This window comes from Brachypodium distachyon, chromosome 1, assembly GCF_000005505.3.
Source record: "Brachypodium distachyon strain Bd21 chromosome 1, Brachypodium_distachyon_v3.0, whole genome shotgun sequence".
Lineage (NCBI taxonomy): Eukaryota > Viridiplantae > Streptophyta > Magnoliopsida > Poales > Poaceae > Brachypodium > Brachypodium distachyon.
Window position 1 is genome coordinate 11436227 of NC_016131.3, and position 27700 is coordinate 11463926.

At 43.8% G+C, this 27700-nt stretch overlaps 3 protein-coding genes and 1 long non-coding RNA gene across 8 annotated transcripts; 3 read left to right on the forward strand and 1 right to left on the reverse strand.

Moving 5' to 3' along the window:
• Window positions 1-8697: 8697 nt before the first annotated feature.
• On the forward strand, window positions 8698-9444 carry LOC112272458. Its single transcript, XR_002966256.1, has 2 exons — window positions 8698-9111; window positions 9215-9444. It is a non-coding gene; the product is annotated as an uncharacterized LOC112272458 (long non-coding RNA).
• A 375-nt stretch (window positions 9445-9819) lies between these two features.
• On the forward strand, window positions 9820-14618 carry LOC100835584 (putative B3 domain-containing protein Os08g0325100). The gene is made up of 6 exons (XM_014895430.2): window positions 9820-10053; window positions 10918-11043; window positions 11626-12075; window positions 12799-13456; window positions 13551-13804; window positions 14015-14618. The coding sequence occupies exons 2-6, from the start codon at window positions 10930-10932 to the stop codon at window positions 14276-14278; spliced, it is 1740 nt and encodes a 579-aa protein (XP_014750916.1). The 5' UTR covers window positions 9820-10053; window positions 10918-10929; the 3' UTR covers window positions 14279-14618.
• A 4999-nt stretch (window positions 14619-19617) lies between these two features.
• LOC100835892 (putative B3 domain-containing protein Os08g0325100) lies at window positions 19618-24520 on the forward strand. 5 transcript variants are annotated; one of them, XM_024463280.1, is made up of 8 exons: window positions 19618-19838; window positions 20013-20077; window positions 20169-20327; window positions 21610-22378; window positions 22527-22714; window positions 22974-23415; window positions 23550-23740; window positions 24024-24520. In XM_024463280.1, exons 3-8 carry the CDS (start codon window positions 20220-20222, stop codon window positions 24273-24275), a joined length of 1950 nt encoding a protein of 649 aa, XP_024319048.1. In that variant the 5' UTR covers window positions 19618-19838; window positions 20013-20077; window positions 20169-20219; the 3' UTR covers window positions 24276-24520. The 5 variants fall into 5 exon arrangements, with proteins under 5 accessions (XP_024319048.1, XP_014752323.1, XP_014752324.1 ...); XM_014896837.2 differs by having other exon boundaries at window positions 19622-19838; window positions 21610-22405; XM_014896838.2 differs by having other exon boundaries at window positions 19622-19838; window positions 20181-20327; window positions 21610-22405.
• Window positions 24521-25474: 954 nt separating this feature from the next.
• On the reverse strand, window positions 25475-27618 carry LOC100836201 (L10-interacting MYB domain-containing protein). Its single transcript, XM_003559620.3, has 3 exons — window positions 27405-27618; window positions 26381-26701; window positions 25475-26285 (listed from the first exon to the last, which is right to left on the reverse strand). The coding sequence occupies exons 2-3, from the start codon at window positions 26699-26701 to the stop codon at window positions 25755-25757; spliced, it is 852 nt and encodes a 283-aa protein (XP_003559668.1). The 5' UTR covers window positions 27405-27618; the 3' UTR covers window positions 25475-25754.
• Between the last annotated feature and the right edge of the window lie 82 nt (window positions 27619-27700).

Here is a 27700-nt window from a genome sequence, read left to right on the forward strand (position 1 = left end):
TATGGCCAGCCTAAGAGACTAACTCCACAATGTATTTTCTCTTAGTTGTTTGTCTCTAAACAAGGTTGTATTAATTAATTTAGTAGTTGTGTTTGCATATGATTGGAGGAATTAATGATTTTGCCTATGTCTACGTGCAAGAGTAGTATCTCCAACAAGAGACAACATCCCTCTCTTTTTTCATTAATTAACATGCCATGTAAACAAAATGCCTAAAATATTGTGCTAAGAGACCAACATTGAGAGTGGCCTACTCTGGACTAAGTTAGTTCAGATGCCGTGCCATGAAGGCCCACCCCGTCAGCCGCAGACTCGCGGCGAAAACTGTATGTTGCCTAGTGGATTCATTTTGACTGTGATGAGGTGATCCTAGCTGCGGTGTATTTTCACATCCGTCGATCTAGTTTTGTGTGTGTGTTTTCAGGACCTGTTTACACTCGCAGAAACAAAAATCTGTAGGTAAGTTAATTGCATGTTTATATATCATACTCCTTACGTCTCATAATTCTTGTGAAATATTACATGTATCTAGACGCTTTTTACGAATAAATACATCCATTTTTAGGCAAATTTGAGACAAGAATTATGGGACGGAGGGAGTACACATTTACATTCAACAATGTATGGTGCATTCTCCCACCTCACCCAATGTGTTCAAAAAAATTCTCATTATGTTAATTCATACACATCTATATATGTGTGTTTATATTTTTTGTGGCCTATCTACTAGATAATAATTAATAAAGTTTTTTCTTATCTTCTTTGTTTTGTTGGTTTGTTTTGTCGGTCTATAGGAGATAAGGTGCACATTTTTAGACTGTTGATTGCACATTATATGAAATCTAGTGTAATTGTACACTGGAAAATCTAACTTAGTAGTCCAGCTGCACACTTTGGTGAGTATCCACCAACTTCTCTCACAGATTCTTACCAATTTTTTGGTCAAGTGTGGGCTCAAGAATTGTTGGCCAAAAATTTGGCTTGCCAATTTTTGCCCTGATTTGGTAAGGCTATGGTGGGCATCAACCAAACATACCCATACATCGACGACGGCCATGGATGCCACGCCATTTTTGTGCACGTGTGCTCTGGCAAGCGCTGTCGGGCCGCGGTGAGGTCGAGAGAGCGCACGTCGGTGAGTGAATCGGACGTGGGTAGGGGAGTCGGGAGTCAGCTTTGAAGAAGATCATGACATCGAGTGTTTTCTCTTGTTTATTTATTTATTGGTTTCTTCTTCGTTGTTGGGACGTGCCAGTTGGAAAATTAAGAAATTTCGAGAATAACAATTAAATGAATAATTCAGAATATAGATCATGACGACAATAGCAACTAATAGATGCATCTCAAAAATAGTAGAAGTATGAAACAACTCAACGAACAACAATATGAACTCGCAGATCATAACTAACCTATAGATTGGATCACGGATTACGTATTGTCAAGGTGGAGAAGCCGTTGCTGTTGCGTTAGCTTGACGAAGTTGTTGACGAAGAAGACGGCGTCGCGTCGCGCACCCGCGGGCTCGAGGAGGTAGACGACCCGTTGTTGCAAGGAAGCGAGCAGTCGCGTGGAGCGCTTCCCAAAAACCTTATTCGCCCTCTCCTGTACAGGATCACAAAGGCGAAAGGTTTCGGAGACCTGCTCTCCCGATCGCTGGTGCACGCCGGCGCTCGGGATGGAGTAGACTACGACGACGATGCAAAAGCGAGAGACTGGCGATACCCTAGCTCGGTTGTGTTGCGTACCGATCGGAGGGACGGAACGGCTGTATATATAGTCACGCAGGTATAGGTCGGTTCGGTTTAAGAAACCTGAACCGACTCCACAAAATCTGCACACGTCCGTAACAAATTCCAAAAATACCTCGCGCGCGTGAGAAAAAGATAAAAAGCCCGGCCCCGCACCGACACGACACAACACGTCACAAGCCCGGCCCCGCACCGACACGTCGACACGTTACGGCTCGAACACGATCCACAAAACGCGACGTGCGCGCGCATCGTGTCGAGGCGAGCGGAGGAGGAGGAGGAGGAGCGCGCGTGGGGATTTCCCTTGCTCACTTGCTTACTAGGTGAGAAACAACATCCCTTATATGTTGGTCTCACTCATTCTAAACTAGCAAGGTGAGACTATTCTCATTCCCACTCCCCTCATCCCACTTCATGAATGAACTTTGAGATTTTTTTCAGAATTTATTAAAACTTGGACTTGGGCTGATCAGGCCCACCAAATTTCTAACAATCCCCCACCAGATCTCAAATACCCATTTAGAGATTTGCCTGTTCTCGCTACTTGTTTATATACTAGTGTTTCAGCAGAGAATATTAAATTAAACTTCTGCCTAGACTTTTAAGTTACATCCATACACACTCACAATGGACTAAGCCTTGAATTGCAAGCTGGCGTGAAATAGATTTCACTCAAAGTTAACCAATACTGGGCTATCAGTAGTCTACCCCGCGGGTGGAGCATATGCGTCGTACTCCGTGGTCTCTTCATGAGTTACTAGAGATCACCCAAATCTCATAGACTACAACGTTAGATAGTCGGACTCATATAGTTGTGTTCTTTCAAGAATACTCTGTAGGACATCATCTTTCGCTACTCATAGCTGCAATGAACAAATTAAGGCACGTCACCAACCTGCCTTACAACAATTTGAGAGTCGCACATCTTCACATAGAGAGGGTTATAACATACTCTCCTCTGTTATACCGATAGCTTCGTTCTTCCCAGATCCTACTTCACGGGATCTCCGATCACATAGGTTGGGTTACCACTATGGCACAACGTTCATGGGTCTCAACCCCATCTCCCTCGATGCAATCTATCACATTACGTGATAGTCCCTTGGTAAAGGATCTGCCAGGTTTTTCTCTGTTTGAATGTATGTAACAGTTATCACTCTCGAGTTTTTCAATTTTCTGACAGACTGCACACGTCTCCTCACGTATTTTGATGACTTCGCATTATCCTTTGAACTTTAAACTTTAGTAATAACCGTTTGATTATCGCAGTTCATCAGAATGGCCGGTACTGGTTTTTCAACCACCGGCAAATCCATCAAAAGATCTCTCAGTCACTCTGCCTCAAAGGTGGCTGTATCTAAAGTAGCAAGCTCTGCTTCCATAGTTGACCTCGTCGGTATGGTCTGTTTGCAAGATCTTCATGATACTACACCACCACCAAGTATGAAGACATACCCGGTTGTGACGTAGAGGTCATCTGCTTCAGAGATCCAGTTCGAATCACAATATCCCTCAAGCACAGCTGGATGCCCTAAATAATGTATTCCATAACTCACCGTACCTTTTAGATAGCGCAATATCTTTTCTAGTGCACACCAATGATCTATACCGGGGTTTGACATGAACCTACTCAATTTGCTCATAGCAAAAGAAATATCAGGCCTCGTAGCGCTAGCTAAGTACATAAGGGACCGATCATTTGAGAGTATCTCAATTTATCTTTCCCTTCTCCATTGTTCTTTCTGAGTATCACGCTGGGGTCATACGGTGTTGGTGAAGGTTTGCTGTCAGTAAAACCAAAGCGACTCAAGACCTTCTCAACATAGTAGGATTGCAACAAAGTAATTACACTCTCATCCTTAACTGGCTTAATGTTAAGAATAACATCAGCCTCTTCCAGATCTTTCATATCAAAGAAATTTGATAGAAACAACTTGACCTCATTTATCACTTTTATGTTTGTACCAAAAATCGGAATATCATCCACGTACAAACACAAAATAACACGTTCGGCCCCACCATGGCGATAGTACACACATCTATCAGCCTCATTAATGACAAAGCCTGCGGAAGTTAAAGTTATGTCAAACTTCTCGTGCCATTGCTTAGGTGCTTGATTTAGTCCATACAAAGAGTTTAGTAACTTGCACACCTTTCTCTCTTCACCCTTTACCACAAATCCATCTGGCTGATCCATGTAAATTTCCTCTTCTAACTCTCCGTTAAGGAAAGCTGTCTTTGCGTCCATTTGATGAACGATAAGACCATAGGAGGCAGCCAGGGATAGTAGTACTCGAATGGTAGTAAGCCTAGCAACGGGTGAATAGCTATCGAAGTAATCTTCGCCTTTTTTCTGAGTGTAGCCTTTCGCCACAAGCCATGCCTTATACTTTTCAATAGTACCATCAGGCCTTGGCTTCTTCTTGAACACCCATTTGCAGCCTACTGGATTACAACCGTGGGGTCGTTCAGATAGCTTCCAAGTCCCATTAGAAAGAATGGAGTCCATCTCACTCTGGACAGCTTCTTTACAGTCATCTGCATCCAGAGATGCATATGCCTCTGCAATGGTTTTGGGAGTATCCTCCACAAGGTACACAATGAAGTCATCACCGAAGGATTTTGCAATCCTTCGTCTCTTACTCCTGGAAGCAGCTACATTGTCATCCTTCTCAGCATCATCCTTGGGATGTTTAGATTCACTATCAAATGTATTAGATTCAGGTATGCTAGACTCAGGAAATATTTCAGAAGAAACTCTAGCAATGCTATGCATATCTTTCATAAGAAAAATATTCTCAAAGAATGTTGCATCACGAGATTTCATAATAGTATCAACATGCATATCAGGTACTTCGGATTTAACTACTATGAATCTATAGCCCATGCTCCGCTGAGCATAGCCTAGAAAGATACAATCCGTTGTCTTCGGTCCGAGCTTGCGTTTCTTGGGAATTGGAACGTTGACTTTCGCCAAACATCCCCAAGTGCGCAAGTAAGAAAGTGATGGTTTTCTTCCAATCCACTCCTCGTAGGGGGTATTCTCTTTATTTTTGTTTGGAAATTTATTCAGGACATGACATGAAGTCAGTAGCGCCTCCCCCCACCATGCCTTAGATAAACCGGCAGTGGCTAACATGGAAATCACCAAGTCAGTCAACGTGCGGTTTTTCCTCTCGGCAACCCGCTGTTTGATTGGGGAGAATAGGGAGGCGTCCTCTCATGAATAATACCATGTTCCGCACAAAACTCATCAAATACATTGGAGAAATACTCGCCACCACGATCCGACCTAAAACGTTTGATCTTTCTCTCCAATTGATTTTCAACTTCAGCCTTATAGATTTTAAAGTAGTCTAAAACCTCATCTTTAGTTCGCAACAAATAGACATAGCAGAATCTAGTAGTATCATGAATTAATGTCATGAAATATCTCTTTCCACCTTTTGTCAACACACCATTTATCTCACAAAGATCAGAATGTATGAGTTCTAGAGGTGCCAGATTTCTCTCCTCGGCCGCCGTGAGGGGCTTTTGAGGTTGCTTTGATTGCACACAACTATGGCACTTAGAACCTTTGGCAATGGTGAAAGTAAAAATTAAACTCATAGTGGATAGCCGAGAAATTAAAACAAAATTAATATGACATAAACGAGAGTGCCAAATACTTGCATCATCATTAACACTGTCACAAATATGGTTCACTGACATGTCACTAAAATCAGGAAGAGAAAAATGGAACAAGCCTCCACACTCATAGCCTTTACCAATAATTGTCCTTGTTTGGAGACAACTACTTTATTAGACTCTAAAACTACCTTAAAACCATCTCCGCATAAAAGGGAACCGCTAACGAGATTCTTGTTCTTGGAGGGGACATGCATCACGTTCCTTAGCCGCATGATCTTCCCCGAAGTAAACTTCAGATCGAGCGTACCAACACCACGAACAGCTGCATGCGACCCGTTCCCCATCAAGACGGTTGAATTCCTTCCATGCTGGTAAGAAGTTAACAAAGAGATGTCAGAACATACATGAACATTAGCGCCCGTATCAATCCACCAACATGGAGATTGAAATACTGAAATAACAGTAGGTAAAATACCGTACGTGTCAGTGTTGCTAGCGGTCAAGATGTTGACAGTCTTCTGCCACTTTTTCCCTCTCCGATCTGCACGATCAGGACAGTCTCTGGAAAAGTGGTCGAGCTCTCCACAGGCGAAACAATTCAACTCGCCTTTGTTTACTTTCTTCTTCTTCTTGAAGGTAGTGGTCTACGCAGGCTTGTTGTTGTTAACAACAGCGGACTTCTTCCCTTTGTTCTTTCTGTTGCCGCGAAATTCCTCTGTACCATATTGGCGTTAGACAGAAAATCAGCAGCCTTCTCAGTGGTGTCCTTAGCCCGAGCTTTCTCTTCAATATCAAGGGATGCTATCAGTTTTTCAACTGATATATCCTGTCTCTTGTGTTTCAGAGACGTGGCGAAGTTCCTCCACGCAGGAGCTAACTTTGCAATAATGCACCCAGCCACGTACTTGTCGGGCAATTCACAGTTGAGAAGTTTGAGCTCTCTCAAAATGATCTGTATCTCATGCTATCGGGGGGATGACCCCGGGTAGGGTCATGGCGACACAAGTCTAGCCGAGATGACGGAAGCAATGCTGGCATAGTTATATATGCCGGAATCGTAAAGTCAAAACTAAAACTAAGCCGGCATCCCGGGCGTATGCCGGCATAACTATTTTGTCTTATGAGTTTGCAGGATAAGGACGAGCACCTTGATCTCAGTGATTGCCGAGATCTCTCAACAGTCTTATCCTGACCACACGGTGCAAAGTAAAGCAGAGCCATCATCATCTTAGAAAAGCAGTCAGCGCCTGCGTACCGGCGTCAGGCGACTGCAGAGAGGAAGCACCGAAAGAGAATCTCTGACGAAAGCCGGCAGAGGATAGCGGTACTTTCTGCAGGGTGACAGGGAAAAGTTAAGTTGTCTTGTCCCTTGCGGTGCTACCGGGAGGGAACCAAGCCGCGTGCCTGGCGGGGCTCAAGGAAGATGGCGTTAGACTCAGCCCACATGGCAGTGTGACATGGGCGGCCTATAAATAGAACCTTGCCCCTCTGTAGGAAGGGACGGTGCACTTATACAACTAGGGTTTCCCCTTCTTCTTCTTCTTCCTCAAGGATACAGCTCAAGGAGCGACATTGTTGAGCTTGCCTATCTCGGTTAATACAACCAAGCAGGAGTAGGAGTCTTGCCTCTGCAAGAGGGCTCCGAACCTAGGTAGATCCGTGTGTGCTTGTGTGATTTGTGTGTGTTTCCCTTCACGTCCTCCCTCCTCCGGTTCCTCCTTCGTCCATCGGCCCCAAGTTAAGCCATCCTATGGCATCTGCCGTGACACCACCACGACACATGCGCCTGTTCAACTACAGAACGGTTATCCACCATCTTGTAGTCATTCAGCGACTCCATGGTATACAGTTCACTGCCTGCATCGGTTGCACCGAATTTAGCATCCAGTGCATCCCACAGCTCCTTCCCGTCTTCTATGTGCATATACACATCACAAAGACGGTCAGAAAGAACACTCATAATGCACCCTCTGAAGGCAACATTGGCATCCTAGAAATTTTTCTGAGCTTCCTCAGATAAATCTCCCTCAGGTTTGCCGTCTGTCACCCAGAGTACTTTTAGAGTCTGCCACCAGAGCATGGCCTTTAATTGCCATATCTTGAAGTACATCCCGAAAATTTATCCGGCTTCAATGCATTGGCTAAACCCATATATAGTTAAATCAGGAAATTGCCTACAATAAGGTTTTTGGATTGTTGAAAATTAAGCAATTTCGAGAATAACAATTCAATGAATAATTCCAGAATATAGATCATGACGACAGTAGCAACTAACAGATGCATCTAAAAAACTAGAAGTATTAAACAACCCAAAGATCAGCAATATGAACTCGCAGATCATAGCTAAACTGTAGATTGGATCACGGATTACGTACTGTCGAGGTGGAGAAGCCGTTGATGTTGCGTTAGCTTGACGAAGTTGTTGACGAAGAAGACGGCGGCGCGTCGCGCACCCTCCGGCTCGAGGAGGTAGACGACCCGTTGTTGCAAGGAAGCGAGCAGTCGTGCGGAGCGCTTCCCAAAAACTTTATTCGCCCTCTCCCGTACAGGATCACAAAGGCGAAAAGTTCCGGAGACCTGCTCTCCCGATTGCTAGTGCACGGCGGCGCTCGGGATGGAGTAGAATACGACAACAGCGCAAAAGCGAGAGACAGGAGAAACCCTAACTCGGTTGTGTGGTGTACCGACCGGAGACACGACACGACACGGCTCGAACTCGATCGGAGGAGGAGGAGGAGGAGGAGGAGGAGGAGGAGGAGGAGGCGAGGCGAGGTGAGCGGAGGAGGAGGAGGAGGAGGAGCGCGCGTGGGGATTTTCTTTACTCACTTGCTTATTAGGTGAGAAGCAACATCACTTATATGTTGGTCTCTCTCACTCTAAATTAGCAAGGTGAGACTATTTTCATCCCCACTTCATGAATAGAATTTGAGATTTTTTCAGAATTTATTAAAACTTGAACTTGGTCTGATCAGACGAATTAATGCATGTACGAGTATTCATTTTCGTACGTTTGCATTTAAGTCCGCACTTTGTTTTTTTTCCTTGATGTATGAATATGTCTTGGGCGTACGGTTAAAAGAATGGTGATGTGCATAGCATGACACAATTCCGGTCAACAGCATGGTGGGCTGGGACTGGGCCTCTTCTCCACATGTCAACCATCTCCAATGGGATACACCAAAGTTATCCCAAATGGAAATATTGGCTCAAAAAACAGATCCCAATGGAATACCTCAAATAGACAAATTGGTTTTTTTGTCTGGACAGATCCCTGTCCGTTTGTCCGTTTGTCCGGGCCTGGCCCACTGTTTTTTCCGCTCGTGCGCACCTTTCCCTTCTCTCTCGTCTCGCGTGCGCGGTGGCCCACAGGAGCCCCTCGCAGCTCCCGCCGACGAGCAGCAGCCTCGATCTCCCTCCGCGCGAGCCGCCACGGCCTACCTCGGCCATGGATCGGTGCCTGCCTCGCCGGAGACCGCGCCCCATGCCTCGACCGTCTCGGCGGCGTCCTCCTCAGCTCCAGATCGATGCAGTGCCCGGCTCGCGGAGGGGGCGGGTCGACCTCCTTGTTGGCCACCTCTACTCGAGCCTCGCCGCCAGCCAGCTTCACCGCGCCGCGCCGCTCGCCTCCCTCTGGTTCCTCCCTCGCGCGCCTCCTCCGGTCCCTCCTCCGGCTCCACGACACAGCACCGAGCAGCACTAGTGACTCATGGTCGAGGAATCCCCAACGGATCAGGTTCCTCAACAACTTCTCGTGCGGTTCACGATTACGTGTGTGTGCACAACTCTACCTCATCTCACTGGAATAAAATCGCTTTACATGGGTGTTAATCTTGTAGGTTTCTTCCTGGCTGCGTTGATTGATTCATGGAATCTAGAATGTTGCAGAGTGGACAGCAGCTCACTGAATATATGGGCTTGTGCTATGTTCATGTTGAATAGAATATAGGTCGATGTGGATAAATTTTGCTTTTATTTTGGGGAGATGGAGACAAAATTCTGACGTCACAACTCGATGTTTTCTTGTACCAAAATACAAATTATAAGCGCTGATATAAAAATATTCTAACACATTGTTTAAAATTTGGGACTGAGGGAGAAAAAAAAAAAACGAAAAAAATTTGGAGGAGGAATTTTGGGACGCCATTGGGTGACGAGGACGGATAGCGGATGAACACATGTCCGCTTGCTTCCCAAACTGAAAAAAACAAAGACATTTTACGGCAAAATCTGAGGATCCGGAGATGCTCTCTCGCCTTGCGCCGCTGTTCCGTTCACCGGAATTTACTCCCTTGCGTATGCGCCTTTTTCAGGTGGAAGTGACCGGACATGACTACACCCTGCACGGCGAAATACGAAGGGATGCATGTCCTAATCGGTAGGCTGTAGATGCATGTCAGACGACTACGTGGAGGCCAACCCCGCGACTGTGTGATGAGTCGCAGCAGGCGGCAACTACTCTACACATTGCCCTGCTGGATTCATTTTGACCGTGATGATGTCGTCCTGGCTGTAGAGCAGTTCCGGCTCGGACACACTCACACAACGCATCGATATTGTTGGAACGACTCGTTTTCATATGAACTGACCCAAAACAATACTAGTACTACGTTGGTGCAGCCCTCAAACTGGCTCTCTCGACCGCGAGGAAAGCAAAGTTGGTGGATCAACAAGCAAGGTAAGGAAAGCTAGATAAAATTTCATGCTAGCACAGTCCGATCACAACCATGATGAGGTCGATTCCTGTGTACAGCTTTTCTCGGTAATAGAAGAACTTGCCATTCTCTAGTTTGTTGCGCGTTAAAAAGATTCTTCAACAACTCCCCCTGTTTGATTTCACTGCACTGTAAATATTTTTCGGGGGCTACCTTTTGGGTTCTTGGATGCGCTCGTACCGAGCTAGTAATTTGTTTTCACCTGGAATTCTTGTGTGGCGCCTGATGAGGAGTGGCAGGACGAGCACATCTATACAAGTGGAGTGGGGAAGTGGCTAGGGACAGATCCGTCTTAAGGTCGATACAGGAGTGGGACATCGGCGACGGCCATGGATGCCACACCGTTGTTGCACGCGTGCTCGGCGAGGCCCGCGGTGAATAAATCGGGCATCGGATTTATCGAGGCTCGAGCGCAGACGAGGCAGGGAATCCCATGCCGAGCTGTCCGTTCGCAGAGGGGCGGGGCGGCGTTGTTGTCAATGAGGCTTCGGGAGACTAGGAAGAGGCGGCGTGATGTCGCCGGCGAACTGGGGATGAAATCGGGTCGGCTGGTCTAGATAGCTGTGCCGGCTGGGTTCCTTGTCCATCTCATGTTCTGCATTGCAAATTCTCATCTGAATCTGATTATGTAGTTCGTATGTATGGTAGATTGCATCAGTTTCAATCGCAAATCCTCTCATTGTATCCGGTCAGATCATCTTACAGGTTAACAAGAGAAGTAAAAATGCATATTAGATCGCATAAATCAGGCCAGCTACACGTCTACGTATTGTTCATGACTTCATATCCAGCCACAAATTTGACTAGAATTATTATTTGCACTGCAGGTCGGCAAAAACATGGGCGCACCTTGTGAAAGATGCAAATGGCATGATGAACAGGATTACCGGGATTTGGATGATCGAGAAAAACATTTCTTGATGTTTTTGATGGGTGATTTTCAACATGAGATGGTAACTGATGACCAATATATATTCAATTAAAGTACCACTCCCTTATGACTTATGTTATAACGCTAGCTAAATACCCCTGCCACTATGGATCGAACTTACAAAAGCAATTGTGTTTACCCATTTAGGATGCTGTCAAATTAGTTTGTGGGGAGCTTCATCCCGTATCAGTTTGTTACTTATATTTTGTTAGAGATCTTCTAGCAAGGTGGGGAAAATTGTGGGAGGCATGGATGAACTGTGGGGCTGTGGCTCACCAACTCCTATTTATAAGTAGTATACATATATGATTTTGTTGGCTTTCTAAGCACGGTCTTCACAATTTATGGTCATTTCTCATGGTAATTTGGTGAAAGAATTCAAGCCACTGGCATGAAACCATTTGGTCATATTTTAAAGTAAATATATCATGTTTTTCTCATCTTTCTTCCAAAGATGCTATGCTTTTTTACCATTTTCTTTAATTTGCTATGTATTCAGACATCAAAGAGACAATGACACGCTACGGTTACAGCGAGTTTCTTTTGGATATTGTTCATAAGCTACCCTTTTGCAAATAAAGACTTTCAAAACTTGTTTCTGCAGATCGTCCCAGAAGAATTTGTGCAGCGTTTGAAGGGCGAGATTCGAGGAGAGATCAAACTGGAAACGCGCAATGGATACAGTTATACTGTTGGAGTTTCCAAGAACCAAGAAAAGGTTGTCTTCATGGCAGGATGGGGTCAATTCGTTGAAAACTTTGATCTTCAGATGGGTGAATCCATAATATTCAGATACAATGGAAGCTCTCAGTTTAGTGTCGTAATGTTTGACAAACTTGGCCGTGAGAAAGCATTATCTGTCATTGCGGATGCTTTGCCGCCTCGTATACAAGAAAGGCACACAGATGCTACTGAAACCGTGCACAACAAAGGCAAAAACATGGGTGCACCTTGTGGAAGATGCAAATGGCGGGATGAACTGGACTACCGGGGGTTGGATGATCGAGAAAAACATTTCTTGATGTTTATGATGGGTGATTTTCAGCATGAGATGGTAAGTGATAACCCATAGTATATTCAGATTCAATTAAAGTACCACTCCCTTATGTTATAACACTAGCTAAATACCCTTGCCTTGCTGTGGATCAAATTTACAAAACCGATTGTGTTTACCCATTGTTGTCACTCCTTTCTATGCCACCCAACTCATCCAAGTTCCATCGTGCTACACGTCATGCTCCATGCGTTCTCGTTATATATATACCTGTAGGATTTTGTCAAATTAGTTTGTCGGTCTTTCGCAAATTAAAAAGTTGTCGGAAGCTTCATCCCATCTCTGTTAGTTATTTCGTTAAGAGATCTTTTAGCAAGGTGGGGAAAAAATGTGGAAGACATGGTTGAACTGTGACTAACCAACTCCTATTTATAAGTATAGTACATATATGTTTTTTTGGCTTTCTAAGGACCAGTTACATTTGTAATTTCTACTTTATAGGTCTTCATAATTTATGGTCATCTCTCATGGTAATTTGGTGCAAAAATTCAAGCCACTAGCATGAGACCATTTGGTCACAATTGAAACTAAATATATCATGTTTTTCTCAACGTTCTTAGTTTTCTTTCTTCCAAAGATGCTATGTTTTTTGTTTCATTTTCTGTGATTTTCTATGTATTCAGACATCAAAGAGACAAAGATACACTATGATTATAGTGAGTTTCTTTTGAATCTTGTTCATAAACTATGCTTTGCAAAATCTTTCGAAACTTGTTTCTGCAGATCGTCCCACAAGAATTTGTGCAGCGTTTGAAGGGCGAGATTCGAGGAGAGATCAAACTGGAAACACGCAATGGATACAGTTATACTATTGGAGTTTCCAAGGACCAAGAAGAGCTTGTCTTCATGGCAGGATGGGGGAAATTCGTTGAAAACTTTGATCTTCAGATGGGTGAATCCATAATATTCAGATACAATGGAAGCTCGCAGTTTAGTGTCACAATCTTTGACAAACTTGGCCGTGAGAAAGCATTATCTGTCATTGAGGATGCTTTGCCGCCTCATGTACTAGAAAGGCACACAGATGCGACTGAAAATGTGAGCCGCTCTCATGGTTATCCTCAGGCCATGCAAATGCAATTGCCTAACGATGCCATGAACCGCTTTTGTGTTCATTGCCAGCCAATGCAAATGCAACCACATGCTGAAACCATGGACCGTTCTCATGGTCGTCATAAGACCAAGAAAATGCAGTCGCTCACTGAAACGGTGACTCAATCTCAAGTTCATCCTCAGCCTATGCAAATGCAGCCCTCTAGCAAAACTGTGAACCGTTCACCAATGCAGATGCCACCGATGAAAAGACAACGACGGCTTCAAAGGAATAAGTCAAATCAGGGCAACAAGACCGCGTTGAAATCTTCTTCCTCTGAGTCATCTGGTCTCAGTTTTTCTTCATACATATATGTTTCCTTGCAAATTATATCTGTTACTTATCTTTTATAGCTATATTTAGTAGTTGTTCTCTTTTCTAGGCACAGGAGATTCTTTCTCATCTGAAGAGGGTCATGCTGCTGTGCCTTGTTACAATTACGCTGTCGAGAAAAAGGATAAAATGCATCGAGTTCAGAAGGAGCAGTTGAAGGATGGTTACATTGCCACACGTGTGACCAAACTAACTCCAATTCAGGCGGAGCAGGTGAAGAAGGAGGTCCAATGTTTGCACTCAGACATCCCCATCTTTGTTGCCGTGATGAGCAGAGTCAATGTTGTTTCAGGGTTCCGCCTGGTGAGTTCCATATTTTATTTTTGAACGTGTGTCATGCTCATGCTTCGATTATGCGCAGATATGTTTAAACTGCTGTTTATTGAGAAAAACACTAGTCTCAATGGTATAAAGTTGTTCCCCTGTCATATGTGAAGCAGTTGCATGTTATTTTACTCACAACACGCTTCAATGATATTTTGTACTGACTCTTTTGCTCAAATATGTAAATAGACTGTCCCCAACTGGTATGGTCAGAAATATCTTGGAGATGAGCAGAGCGTGTGGCTTCAGCGACTTGGTGAGAACTGGCCAGTAAATCTTCGTGGCAGAAGTCCTGGATTGCTCATCGACAGAAGGTTTGAAAATGGATGGCAAAAGTTTGTCGAAGAAAACGATATTAAGATTGGTGATATATGCCTATTTGAACGGTTGAACAATCAGAGGTGCACGCTGAAAGTCCATATCATCAGTGCAAAGGATGGCAGTTGTTGCTGAATTCCGTGATGTCGGTACGCCGCACCATTAAGGCCCCGCTTGGGAGCATTGTAAAAACTTCCACCCGTAGATGCTTACGGGCGCAAATCTGTGTGTACGAATGAAACTCCTGTAATTTATTTTCCTTGTAAACCTGATGTTTGGAAGAAAACGATGGAGCAGAAGTTGAGCTACTGTATCCATGAAGTACTTGAAGAAGCCAGCTTGATGAATGTGGCCGCACTGTCGTCGAGCACCAGCAGGAGCTGGACGGATCCACGGAGGAGCGGACGAGGCACCGGCAAGCTAGGGTCGAAGGAGAGCGACGCTAGGTGCGCACCACTCGAAGACCCCGCCGGCGGCGGAGGGCTCCGCGGCCGTGCGGCGATTGCGGCAGACATCGCGAGCAGACCCCGCCGGTGCGCGCTTTCTAGGGTTCTTTCCCGTCGCTGGCGGCGCCCGTCGTCTCTCGATAAGTCCATGAAAGTTTTTCGGACCTGCCCACCTCCGTGGTTGTTTTCGGAAAGAAAAACGAAAACGCCCATCCAAGCGGGATTTTGGGCTTGGGGCGAATTTTTTTCCAGCCCCCACTAATATGCCGGTATTTTCGCTCGAAACCAGGCTTCCAATCAGGCCCTAATGCTTTTGTGTTGTCAGTGAATTCCTGGTAATGCTGATAGTGCTTTCGTATTGGCTAGTACGTACATTCCTGGTAATGGTGATGGTGCTTTTGTGTTGGCTAGTAGATTCCTAGTTAATTAGTACTCCTAGATGACTACTTCACCTGCATGATGATGGAACTTGCTGTAACATATTGTTGATGCAATGTTGAATTCGAAATGTCTCTCTGTTTCATTGTATTTTTGGACTCCCCTTTCCTTGAAACGAGTCGCTGGGACGTCCCAGAGGCATGTCAGCCCGGCTGCCGTAATAGGCTGTCAGGGGTGGCATGTTTTTAGAACGTCACAGCTATTGCAATTTGAAAAGGGGAGAAAAGAAAACTTTAAAGGCGGCCAGAACAACTGGTAATGTACAGATGTGGTGTAACTTACGGGCCTGCTTGGATGGCCGTTTTTGGGCTCATTACCGGTGTAACTTACAGAGCCCAGAAAATTTCCGATCGTGATCCAAAACGGATTGGTTAGTTGTTTCAAGAATCCTTTTCCGCTCGTATTGCCCTGAGATGCACGAGAAAGATTACAAAAACCTCCTCAGGCCCGGAAAGAAATACGGAAGAACCCTAGAAATCATGGAGGCTTGTGCGAGGCGGCGGCGCGCGTCGTCGGCGAGGCAGATCTGCCCCCGCCTCCGTCGGGAGCCGCTGCTCTCCTTGCCTAGCTAGTTCTGTCCCCTTCCTGTGCTCCCCCGCTAGCGATGCCTGCCATCGCCGCCGCACGCCATGTGCGCCGGCAGAGCTGTCCGCCGCCGGCTGGTGGGTTCTTCAAATGCTGCGTGGAAGCTCCTCCGCTGGAGCTTCCTGCTGCTGCCGTGCGGATCCGTAGAGCTCCTGCTGGTGCTTGACGAAGGCCGAAGCTAATCGACGCGATACGGCCGCGCGGCGCGCAGCTCCTGTTCTACCATTATCTCCCAAACATCAGTTACACGGGGATTGAAATTACAGGAGTTTTATTGGTACCGGAGATTTACACCTGTAAGCATTCACGGCTGGAAATTTTTACAAAGCTCCCAAGCGGGGCCGTACTGTTTCATTTCTGTACTGCTGTTGTCGTGGTTCTTAGTATTTGCATGTTCTCGAAGAACACAAGAATGAGTAGGCAGAAGACGTTGCCGAATATTGAAGGTGTACTGGCAGAAATCAAGCTAATCGGGTACATATGGGAATTGACAAACTATTTATTAGTCAAGTTGCTGTTAACTTTGAAGCAAGAACAAAATCTGCAACAGCTCATTTGGTATCCTCGTTTCATTATTAATTCTTTTATAAGATTATTAATTCTTTTATAAGATTTCATTTGGTTGAATTTGATTCAAAATCATATTTGTCTGTCACATGAATCTGTAGAATGAGCGACAGATTCAAAGAAATGATGTCTTCCTAGAAAGAAATTGAGGTTAGGTGTAGGTATGATTTCATGGAAATTGATATTGAATTCATATACCCAATTTTGTGTCGGCAAAACAAGTTGGTTTCTGCAATCCAAAATGAATTCCACGATTCCAGTCTCAAGTATGTGTTGGCTAGTAGATTCCTGGTTAATTAGTAGATGGCTACTTCACCTGCATAATGATGCAAGTTACTGAAACATACTGTCGATGCAATGTTGAACTAGAAATGTCTCTTCTGCCATGAATTTCAATTCGTTTGCTTGCCTTGTATTGTTGGACTCCTGTTTCTTTGAAACGAGTCGCCCGGACGTCCCGGAGGCATGTCCGCCATGAGTAATAGGCTGTCAGGGGTGGCCATGTTTTTAGAACGTCACAGCTATTGAAAAGTGGAACAATCGGTACTGTACAGATGTGTCGGATATCTGCTGTTTCCACTGTTTCATTTCTGTAGTGCTGTTGTCGTCTTAGTTATTTGTTTGGTCACCGATAGCACAGAAAGGAGGCAGAAAGCTAATCCGGTGCATATGGGAGTTAACAAACTGAAGAGATTCGATAGCACAAGAATAGGGAGGCAGATTAGCTTCGGTGCATATGGGGATTAACAAACTGAAGAGATTTATTATCGAGAAGCCGCAGTCTGGTTTATGATCACCTCATTGATCATATTCAAATCCCTTTTACCTTTGGGTGGGTATGGGACTCATGTTGTCACCTTAAACACAAAATCTTCATCTGGCTGTTACTGATTAACAGACTCAATACCAAAGCTATGCTGCATCAGAAAAATTTCCATCTCCCCTCGTATGAGTGTGTCCTCTATCAGGGGATATATATGGAGACTAGGGATCACATATTTTTCACCTGCACTTTTGCTCTTGCCTGCTGAAGATACATATGCCCTCAGTTTGCTCCAAAGCAGAATGTTCATCAGAAGTTCAGAGAACTCAAGCGACTGCTCCACCTGCCATTTCACACGGAGATTTCCGCACTTATTTGTTGGAGCATTTGGAGAGTGTGGAATGAATATATCTTCAATAATATAAGCCCCTCACTCTTTAGGTGTCGGCAGATCTTTAAGGAAGAGCTAAACCTTGTATTTCATAAGGCTAAGAGAATGGAGTATCATCACTTTCAGAACTGGATTCATTCATTTAGATAGATAGCCATGATAACTTTTGGTTATAGGCTATTTTTTTCGAAAAGGAGGGAAACCCCCTGGCCTCAGTTATCGGCTATTGTACAGTGTATTTGCTCACCTTTTTTTAAATAAAATTTGCAGTGGATAATTGATCTATTGTTTTTCCTAAAAAAAACTTTGAGGCAGAATTGTCGTCGCAAAGCACACTTTAAACAAGTTCGTCGCCAGCGGGGATACCTCCCTTTTCTTGCTGTCTCTTTGGTCGATTTGGAAGGAGCGCAACAACAAAATTTTCAAGGCCAAGAGCAGCCCGGCTGCTGGGTTTGTGCTGGTGATTAGGAGCGAGGCAGCTCTTTGGCGCATGATTGACATTGGTGCCTTGCTTTCTTGATCGGATGACGTTCCGTGATTTGTGCCTTTACTTTTCATGTTTTTTCTTTGTTTTCCGCTTTGTGTTTCTTGATAACTCTGTTTACTCCCGTGGTCGATCTATGGTCGACCTCCATTGATATATAAAGAGCACGTCATGCTTTTTTGTCAAAAAAAGAGAGAAAATGTTGTATTAGTATAAAGAATAGGAATATGATCCCTGCCTAAAATACGCAAAATGTTCTAAACTATTTTCACATATTTTTGGTCCTACAACTGTTGTTTCCAGACACAATTGGTCCCTATCCTGGCTGAAGCGGTTCCGGCGCCATTTTGTCACATTTTTGCCCTTCCACTGGTGATGTTGGCATTCCACGTTGGCGTATTGTTTACTAAAAGCTTAGACTCCTCCCCCCTCCCCTGACATGACCTTGGGTTCATTTCCCTTCACCCCCTTGACCAAAACCCTGGCCGACGATAGGAAAGGCAGCACCACCGGTGGTTGACCTTACCAGCGACAGCTTGGACGGTGGGTGAGCGGCCGCTGCATCTCATCAACACCATATGTCGCCATATTCAATGTCCTCCCCTACCTTGCTTCGTCTTGATCGTGCGTCAGTCGCCGCCATGTCTAGTGAAGCCGAAGATGACGAGTTGATGGTCATGTTGGCTGAGGAAGAATCAAGTGGCTTTCCCTGTGGTGAGGTATGTGTTCCCTATAGCTCTCTGATTTGGGGATTTTGGGGCATGTATTATGGTTGAGATTGAGCTCTGATTTTGAACAGGGCCAAGTTCCCCTATAGCCCTCATGGGTTGCCAAGATTGCCGTGACCAGCTAGAGACACCCCTACAACAAGCAGACAACAGGTCTTCATCTCCACTGCGAGCGCCTCCAACACCTTCGAGCTTTCAATTTGGTTGCCGCCGCTCGCTAGGGTTCGGGTCCAACGGGAGGGGGGGGGGGAATGAACTCAAGGTCGGGTTGGGGGAGTGGGGACGGGTCCAAGCGCGCGGTTAGTCAACATGATGCCGACGTGGCGATTGTAAGGACAAAATTGTGACACGATGGCACTGAAAATGCTTTAGAGCAAGTACAATAAGATGACGTAAACAGCTATAAGAGATTAAATATCATATTTTTGCTTAGTTGCAAGAGAGACAAGATGAGAGAGATGAAAAGCAAACTGTAAAGTAAGAGCAAGATACGAGCTCATAGAAAATTTGCGAGAGTAAGATATAGACCAAGTATTAGTAGCGTGGTACATATTTAAAACTAAATAATATACGCGTCACTATTGTACTCCCTCCGTTTGGGTATATAAGGTTCCTATTGAAATTTGTGTCACAATTTGACCAACGATTATTCAAATTACATTTGTATATGTATATAAAAGTTTTATCATTAGACAGAGTTTTTCAATACGAATTCAGCTGCAATAATCTCGTATTATTAATGCACTTGTTGATCAAAATTTGGCATAAAATTTCGCATGCGTCTTATAAACCTAAAAGGAGTGAATACTGGCTATAGATGACATTGCAGGTCCTTGCTCTCGGCTAGGAGAGGAAATTGCTCGAGCTGTGAGAGGGAGCAATTATGTTCCATTTCAACGATTGGAGGAGCAAAAAGTATAGGAAAAAAAATCAAAACAAGTTTTGCGTTCTTTTGAACAAGTTAATTAAGAAAAAGAAAACTTGATAACGGACACGGCCTAGAACTGCGCCGAGGGTAAATGCGGTACAGCCTTGGTTGGACACCTGTGCCGATTGGACGTAACACCGTAACAGTAGGTGGAGTGCGGCGTCTGGGCGGTGCCGGTGCGCATGCAAGTAACCGCTGGTCCGATGGCAGGCTCATCAGATCGGCGCGGGAGCCAACGATCTTTAAGGCGCCATGCCCTCGTCAGCCGGGTCCTCCTCTTGACTCCTCTCTTCTCCTTCTCGGCTTCTCATTCACGGAGGCAGGAGGCAGCCGTCTCTGCGGTGCGGCGCGGCTGCGCGTGCCAGGTTTCGTCTCCCGTCCTCTTCTTCGTTTTAAGATTTCTCCATCTGCCTTTGTCCGGCCGGTCGACGGCTAGGCTGTAAGTCTGTAACACGCGGCGGGGTCGAATGCTAGCAGCATCAGACTGGACTCCACACATTTTTCCTCACGATTTTCCGTTTCTTTCACGCTTTGTCTAGGATTGGTGTTCCAAGGTTTCCCGTTCGCAGAGATCTCTCAGCTCAGCTGGATCGACTTGCTCAAGGTAAATCCCTGTCCCGAACTGCGGACCAAATTGGTTTCGTTAGATTGTTCCCCAAATACGGAATTTTTTTTCTAATCATATCCTTGCTTAGTTCTGGTTACAGATTAATTTCACGGCTGTAGCCTGTAGGTCTGCGTAAAAGATGTGCTGTGAAAGATGCAAACGGAGGGATGAACGCGACTACTGCAGTTTGGATGATCGGGAGAAATATTTCTTGATTTTTATGGAGGATGGTTGTGCTCATGAGATGGTAAGCCACTAAGAAATACGTATTCAAGTATACAACAAATTCCCTTTTTTTTCTTGTCGCATTCTTGTATTGTATGGAAACCAGGTCAATTAGTTCAACACCCACTACTTTTTCAGACACTAGCTCAATACCCACGCATTGTCACGGAACTACAAAAGAATAAATCCAGTGACATGATGCGTGAGTCTCCATTCAAATCCTTTTTTCTTCTTTTCGAGAAGGCAGTAACACCGGCATTGATTGACGCACAAAGCCACAAGCCCACAAACCTATACTGATACTATTAAATCCTGAAATCCATCATCTCAAAAACTGACTTGGAGTAAGAAAAATAGCATGAACTATGTTGTAAGCCTTAAACAAGATGGTGGAAACCATAATGAGATTGCCCCCCCTTTCAGTGACATTAGATGGAGGGGAAGTAGGACGGCAAACAACATATATGTGATTTGTTAATGTGTTTTAGAAATATTAGTGCTAAGATTTACATATGTGAGCTACATATTGTTGTATATATGTCACATGCATATTGTTGTGAAATGTGAGCTACATATTCTTGCATATATGTCAGTTGTACATATTGCTGTGAAATGTGAGCTGCACATACTGCCGTGAAGTGTGAGCTGCATATATTGTTTGTGATATGTGAGCTGCATATGTCATACGTGGGCTACATATTGCTGCTTATATGTCGGTTACAAATATTGTTGTGAGATGTGAGCTACACATACAACTGTGAAACGTGAGCTACAAATTGCTGCATATCTGTTACATGGCAAGTTTTAAATAAGATCACTATTTTAGAAATTCAAACAACCTCATTAGAACACTACCACTACTACTACATATCTGAGGATGGAATAGAATTCAATCCAAATGCATTTGATGTATTACTGCTGCAAATTAGGTATAGTATTCTTTTTTGTTTTGCTGGAAGGTATAGAAAATGCCAAAATGGTAACATAACAAAGAATTTACTTGGGGATAACACTAGAAATTGTTAAGTGGCACTGTATTATTTTTGTGATAGTAACGTCTTTGTATTGCCTCTGGAACTTTTTATTCATGTGCATTGATTTGATGCCCGAATAAAAGTCATTAACATGATAGGTGCACCCTAAATGCTGCGTCAATGACACTAGAGAACTTACTCTCAGCTTGTTGTCAAGTTTGATGTCAAATATCTATTTTCCACCATACTCATCCATTGCTGTTTGATGGTGAACTATCTGTACTCTTAAGGTTCAAACCATGTTTTCCTTTCTGATTCTTGTTTCTGCAGATTGTTCCAAATGAATTTGTGAGACGTTTCAGCGGTGAGATCCCAGGAGAGATCGAGCTAGAAACACGAAATGGTCAGACTTACACTGTTGGAGTTTCCAAGTATCCAGATAAACTAGTCCTTACAGCAGGATGGGGGGCATTCGTCAAAACCTATGACCTACAGATAGGCGACTCTGTGGTATTTAGATACGATGGAGACTCTCAGTTTAATGTCATAGTTTTCGATCGATTTGGCCGTGAGAAAGCATCATCTGTTGTTGCGGTTGCGGACAATGATCCTCTGTCCCCACATGAGCAGGAAAAGAACAGAGTTTCTACTGAAAGTTTGAACCGTTCTCATAGTTATCCTCAGCGCATGGAAGTGCAGTCACCAACTGAAAATGTGAACCGCTCTCAAGGGCATCCTCAGGCGATGCAAATGCCATCACCTACTGAAAATGTGAACCTCTCTCAAGAGCATCCTCAGCCAATGCAAATGCCACCACCTACTGAAAATATGGACCGTTCTCAGCGACATCCTCAGCCCATGCATATGCAATCACCAACTGGAAATGTGGACGGTTTTGTTGGTTTAAGTCGTCACATGGAAGTGCAATCGCCTACTGAAAATGTGAACAGTTTTGTTGGCCATAGCGAGCCGACGCAAATGCAACCGCCTACTGACACTATGAATCACTGTAGTTATCATCCTCAAACCGTGCAGATGCAATTATCATGTAGCCACACCGAGAGACAGTCAAAGCTTCAAAATGATTACTCAAATCAGGGTAACAAGACAGCAACGAGTCCTTCAGGCACTCCCTCTGAATTACTTCTTGCAATTTTTGATCGTAGAGATATATTTCCTTTCAAATCACACTTGATGTTGCCAACTTTTATTATTATGCTCAGTAGTTATTTTGTTTTTGCACACAGGAGATTCTTTGCCCCCAGAAGATGATATTGAAGTGTGTGAGGAACCTAGATACATGCTTGGGAGGAAGAACCGGTTAAGTTCTGCACAGGTGAAGGAAGTTGATGAGATGGTCCAACATATTCATCACGAGAACCCAATCTTCGTGGCCGTGATGAGCAAGTGCAATGTTACAGGATCATTTCATCTAGTGAGTGTCAAGTTTTTACTGTTGAAGTCACATTCTAATGCCCATAAAAAAAAGTCACATTCTAATACATTTCTGCATCAAGCTGTTTCAATTTTAGCTCTCTGTTGAAAATGCTATTTTGAATTCTTTAAATTGTTAATGCTTCAATGAGTAAATTTACAAATCATATATTTTCTACTATTGATAATGATGTTTGGTTGTTTTGCACTTTGCTACAATGCTGCAAGCTAATTTATTTTGCCTCCAAATCTGTAACTAGAGTGTCTCCAAACAATATGTCAAGAGATATATGGGAAATAAGGTGCGGTGCATATGTCTTCAGCGATGTGGTAAGAAGTGGGAAGTGCATTTTGGTGGTAGGCCTGGCGAAAAAAGGATTGTAGCTGGCTGGCGAAAGTTTGTAAAGGACAATGATCTTGAGATTGGTGATATCTGTATCTTTGAATTGTTGAAGAATTACATGATGTGCACAATTGAAGTCCATATCATCCACATAAAGGATTTAGATAGCTCCTCCCAAAATGGTTGCAACAAAGTCAAGCGCTCTTCTAAAATTGTGGCATGTTCTCATTCTCGTCCTGAGCTCGTGCCTACTCAAACTATGAAGCATTCTATGGTTCGCCCTCAGTCCACACAAACACAATCACCTCCAATTAAAAGAAAGATGCCACTTCAAAGGGTTAAGACCCTAGGCAGAGAAAGTATGATGTTTTCTTTCTCACTAGTCATTTGGTTGCAGTTGCTATTCATGCTACTAGAGATACAGTTCCTTGTAAATCATATCTGGTATTGTCATCTTTTATGGTTACATTGAGTAGTTGTTTTGTTTGTGCAGGAGATTCTTTGTTCTCAGAAGATAGCAATGGCGATGTAGACACTTTGACTGATTACATTGCTGTGCATAAGAAACGCCTAACTCCAATTCAGAAGAGAGAAGTGAAGAAGATGGTCCAATCCATTGATTCAGAAATTCCTATCTTTGTGGTCGTTATGCACAAGACCAATGTTACTAGAAGATTCACTCTAGTGAGTTCCATATTTTATTAGTAATGCTTGTTCTCCTAGTACAACGACCGTGCATTAGTCATCTAAACTTTTCTCAGATGAAAACAGTATCTACAAATGCTATAGATTTATGACCTGGTCTTATTTTTTTGCGCAAAGATTTATGACCTGGTCATGTGAGTTTACATTCCTATGATCAATGACAATGAAGGATATAATAAACAATTCTAGAGATACTTCGCTTCCTTAATTTGCTCGAATAAGACCCACTAACATTCATTTTCTTTGGCAAATCTGTAACTAGAGCATCTCCAAGAAATATGCTGAGAAATATCTGGGAGGTGAAGTGCAGAGAATCTGGCTTGAGCGGCTTGGCGAGAGGTGTCAAGTGAATTTAGGACGTCGGCCTCAAGACACAAGGGTTGTAGGTGGATGGGCAAAGTTTGTGAGAGACCATGAGGTGGAGGTGGGTGATATTTGCCTCTTCGAGCTGCTGAAGAATCGGGTTTCATGCACGATGAAAGTCCATATCATCCGCGCAAAGAATGTCAGTTGATCAATACGCCATTCCTGTCATCGCTAATGATTTTGGTGTGTTGCTAAGCTGTTGGGTTACTTAGTTTATGCTTATCTTTAGTTAATTTGCTAGCACCTTCAGGTTAATTAGCTGTTTGTGTAATAATGCAGATGATTACTGGAACATGTATACTGTTTGGATACTGTACTGAATCAATAATGTTAGTTAATGGTGGCAGCAGGTTTTCATCCCAGGGTGGCCTAGTCGAGCCGGCTTGAGTCATAGTGGGTTTTCTGTTGGTGCGAAAGTCTGAACTATTCCCTCCCATCCATATTACTTGTCTCGTTTGTTCAAATATGGATGTATCTATGTTTAAAAAGCGTCAGACACATGTAATATTTCGACAATTAATATGGATTGGGAGGGAGTAGCTTTTTCCCACTGCTTGGACTCCATTGTTTCCGTTTCTTTGAAATGGAAATGGGGATAACCTGGTTGGAAAAGAAAAAAAAACCAGTAATGTCAGTTTGTCGCAGGAAATCTCAGTGATCATTAGGTGTAAACAGACACAGTGGATTATGTGTGCGCTTTATTTACTAGGAGACCAAAAGATGTCCAGCCCGCCAGAACGATGGACATTTTGGCCTGTAACTCGTGATAGTTATCTCCTGCTCCTTCCGTTCCATATTTCTTGTTGAAATATTACATGTATCTAAACGTTTTTTAAAAATAGATACATCCATATTTGGGCAAATTTGAGACAAGAATTATGTGAAGGAGGGAGTAACATTCTCTACCTTGATCTGAAAATGAAATAAAGCAGAATGGAAGATCATCTTAAAAGAGTTCCAATCTCAAGTTCCTTGTAAGGTTTCCTCTTCAAATCTCTCCTAGACTCAATACAGCTGTAACCATTGTCAATCGTGAGAGCTAAAACAAATATAAAGATTTTTTAAATTCTGGTAACAAGCATATTCTTAGATATTTGTGATGCGGTACTAATACTTGAAGTGAGGCTCAAAAGAGAGGAGTTCAAATTCCAACAAAAGAAATGATAAATATACAATAAGAATTCTTTTGGACCATCAAACTAGTGTTTCAACTCGCAATTTTTCATTATTTGAAAGTTGCTTCTCAAACTAAAAGAATGAAGAAATAAAAAATCATTTTCAAATTACGAAAAAGGAGCTCAGATGGAGGAAACAAACTGTAGTTACCTCAAGCCAAGACAGCACAAAGAACAAGTGAAAACCGTAGCTTGCCTTCAGCTCAAGAGTTAATATATGCTCAAGACATATAAAAGCTAGTATACTGTAAAACCTATAAATTAGTAGTCACATGACATGAGAGCCCTTATGGGGTGAAGCTCAATCCGAGTCCACCCACCCTTGTTCAAGTCAAATTGGAAAGCATGGGGAATAAGCCTTATCCCTCAAGTCTCTAAAAAGATTAATAGTTCACACAAGCATGGATTTATCTATCTACCTATCGTCCTGAGGCTAGGGAGAAGCAAAAACGTTAGTTCTTCTTTGCCTCTTCATGCATCCTGTTCAGCCAATCGAGCCTTCCTTCGTTGGTTTCCAGAGCACTGAATAGCTCTCTATAATCTGCATTCATGAACAGCTTGGTGGCCGTGAAAAACAGATCGCTGCACTCCTTTGCCCCAGATTGCACAGCCAATTTGATGACGTCTTTAATCCGATGACCAGTTGGAACAGCACTAGAAGATGTCCCTGAAGTGCTACCAGCAACTATGTTTGGCACATACCTGAACTCCTGGGAAGTAGGGTTCTTTTGTTTCTTCTTTGGGCCAGCAGAAACAATAGCATCCCTCCGCTTTTCAGCTTCCTTTGATTTTTGGCTGGCCACGATGTTAGTTTCCACATCATCATCGCCATCCTCGACCTCAATAAGATTAGTTAGGTCTTCTATATGTTCACCAGGGATGGCAGAAGTTCCAACCGTCACATGAGCCTCATCAAACATACCAACAAGGTAAGCAAGGTTTTCTGGTGGTCCGTTACGAAACTTTACAGATTCTGGGTGGACCTAGAAAAAACCAAATAAATTGGCTCAAATTTAGCAGAAGAACGATTTGGAAATTACAGGAAAGGAGATATGCATACACTACATTTGGTGCATACCTCTATGTGCTTCACCCACCATTCGTTGTCAGCATCTACCGTTCCCAATTCACTATTCCATCGCTGTCCAGTTGCAGCCTTTGTGAAGGCCACCCAATGCCCATATTCTTTCTTCAAAAAATCCCATCGATTTTTGAACTGCTTCCTCTCGTAATTTCTTCCTGTCCTAGCTAAAAACTTCTGATGGAGGTTCTTGTATCCAGTCGCACTCAGAGATGCCACTGGCCTGTTCCCGGCGCTAACCTCTTCCTTACAGATCTCACAAAAAACTTTGTGGGCAAACGAATCCCAACTTGCCTTGGTTTTACGACCTTTCTCCATCTGCCATGTCACAAATTGAATACTTCATTGTTGACAAAAGACTAAGAAGTTATGCAAAAGAATTATCCATTCATGTTACACAGATCATGTATAAAGAAAAGCATGTAACCCAAATCCGTCGGGCTTATCATCAACTCCCTCCGTTCCATAATTCTTGACGCAAGTTCTTTCTAAAATGAGCAAACCTACATGCTAAAACACGTCTAGATACATCTGTATCCAGACAAAATACATCCGTATCTAGACAAAGTTGTGTCAAGAATTATGGAACGGAGGGAGTAACTTTAATAAAAGTATGACATAAATGACAGGTTATTTTTTCTAGCGTCAACACGTCAGGAAGGTGACACATACGAAATGCATCCATTTCAGCATTCACAACAAGCTAGATATTGCCACGTGGCAAACGTGGTGAGCTATCCGAGAAAATGCAATCCCACAACCAGATAGATATTCATGTCCTGTTGCAATTTGAAGCTACCCACAACCCATAACCGGGACACACCAGGACGCACTTGTGCAAAACACCGAGTCTAATTCAGAGTAATTATCCATCATCCACTACAGCTTAAACAACAACCTCATGACCACTTGTGCAAAACACCGAGTCTAATTCAGAGTAATTATCCATCATCCATCAGTAGTCGAATCGACATCGGATTAATTTTTGGTACGATGGATGGGGGCGTGAGGTGGGGGTTACCTAGAGGGGTGAGGAAGACAGTCGCGCGGCGAGGATGGGGATACGGCGAGGAGGCGTGGCGTAGGGTGGGAGCCGCCGGCGGCCGCCGGCGTCGGGCTGATGGGTGCCGTGCCGAGTGCCGACCCTAATCGCACCCCCTTGCAGCTGAGACGTTTTGCCTTTGCCTGCCTTGCTGCAGCCTGCAGACTGGGTCTGGCTGCAGCCCCTCCACTTTTTTTGTTTTGTTCGGGAAGCATTTGTGTGATCGACCGTCCAAAGAGCCACGGTCGGTGACCTTACGATGGCAATGGGTACCG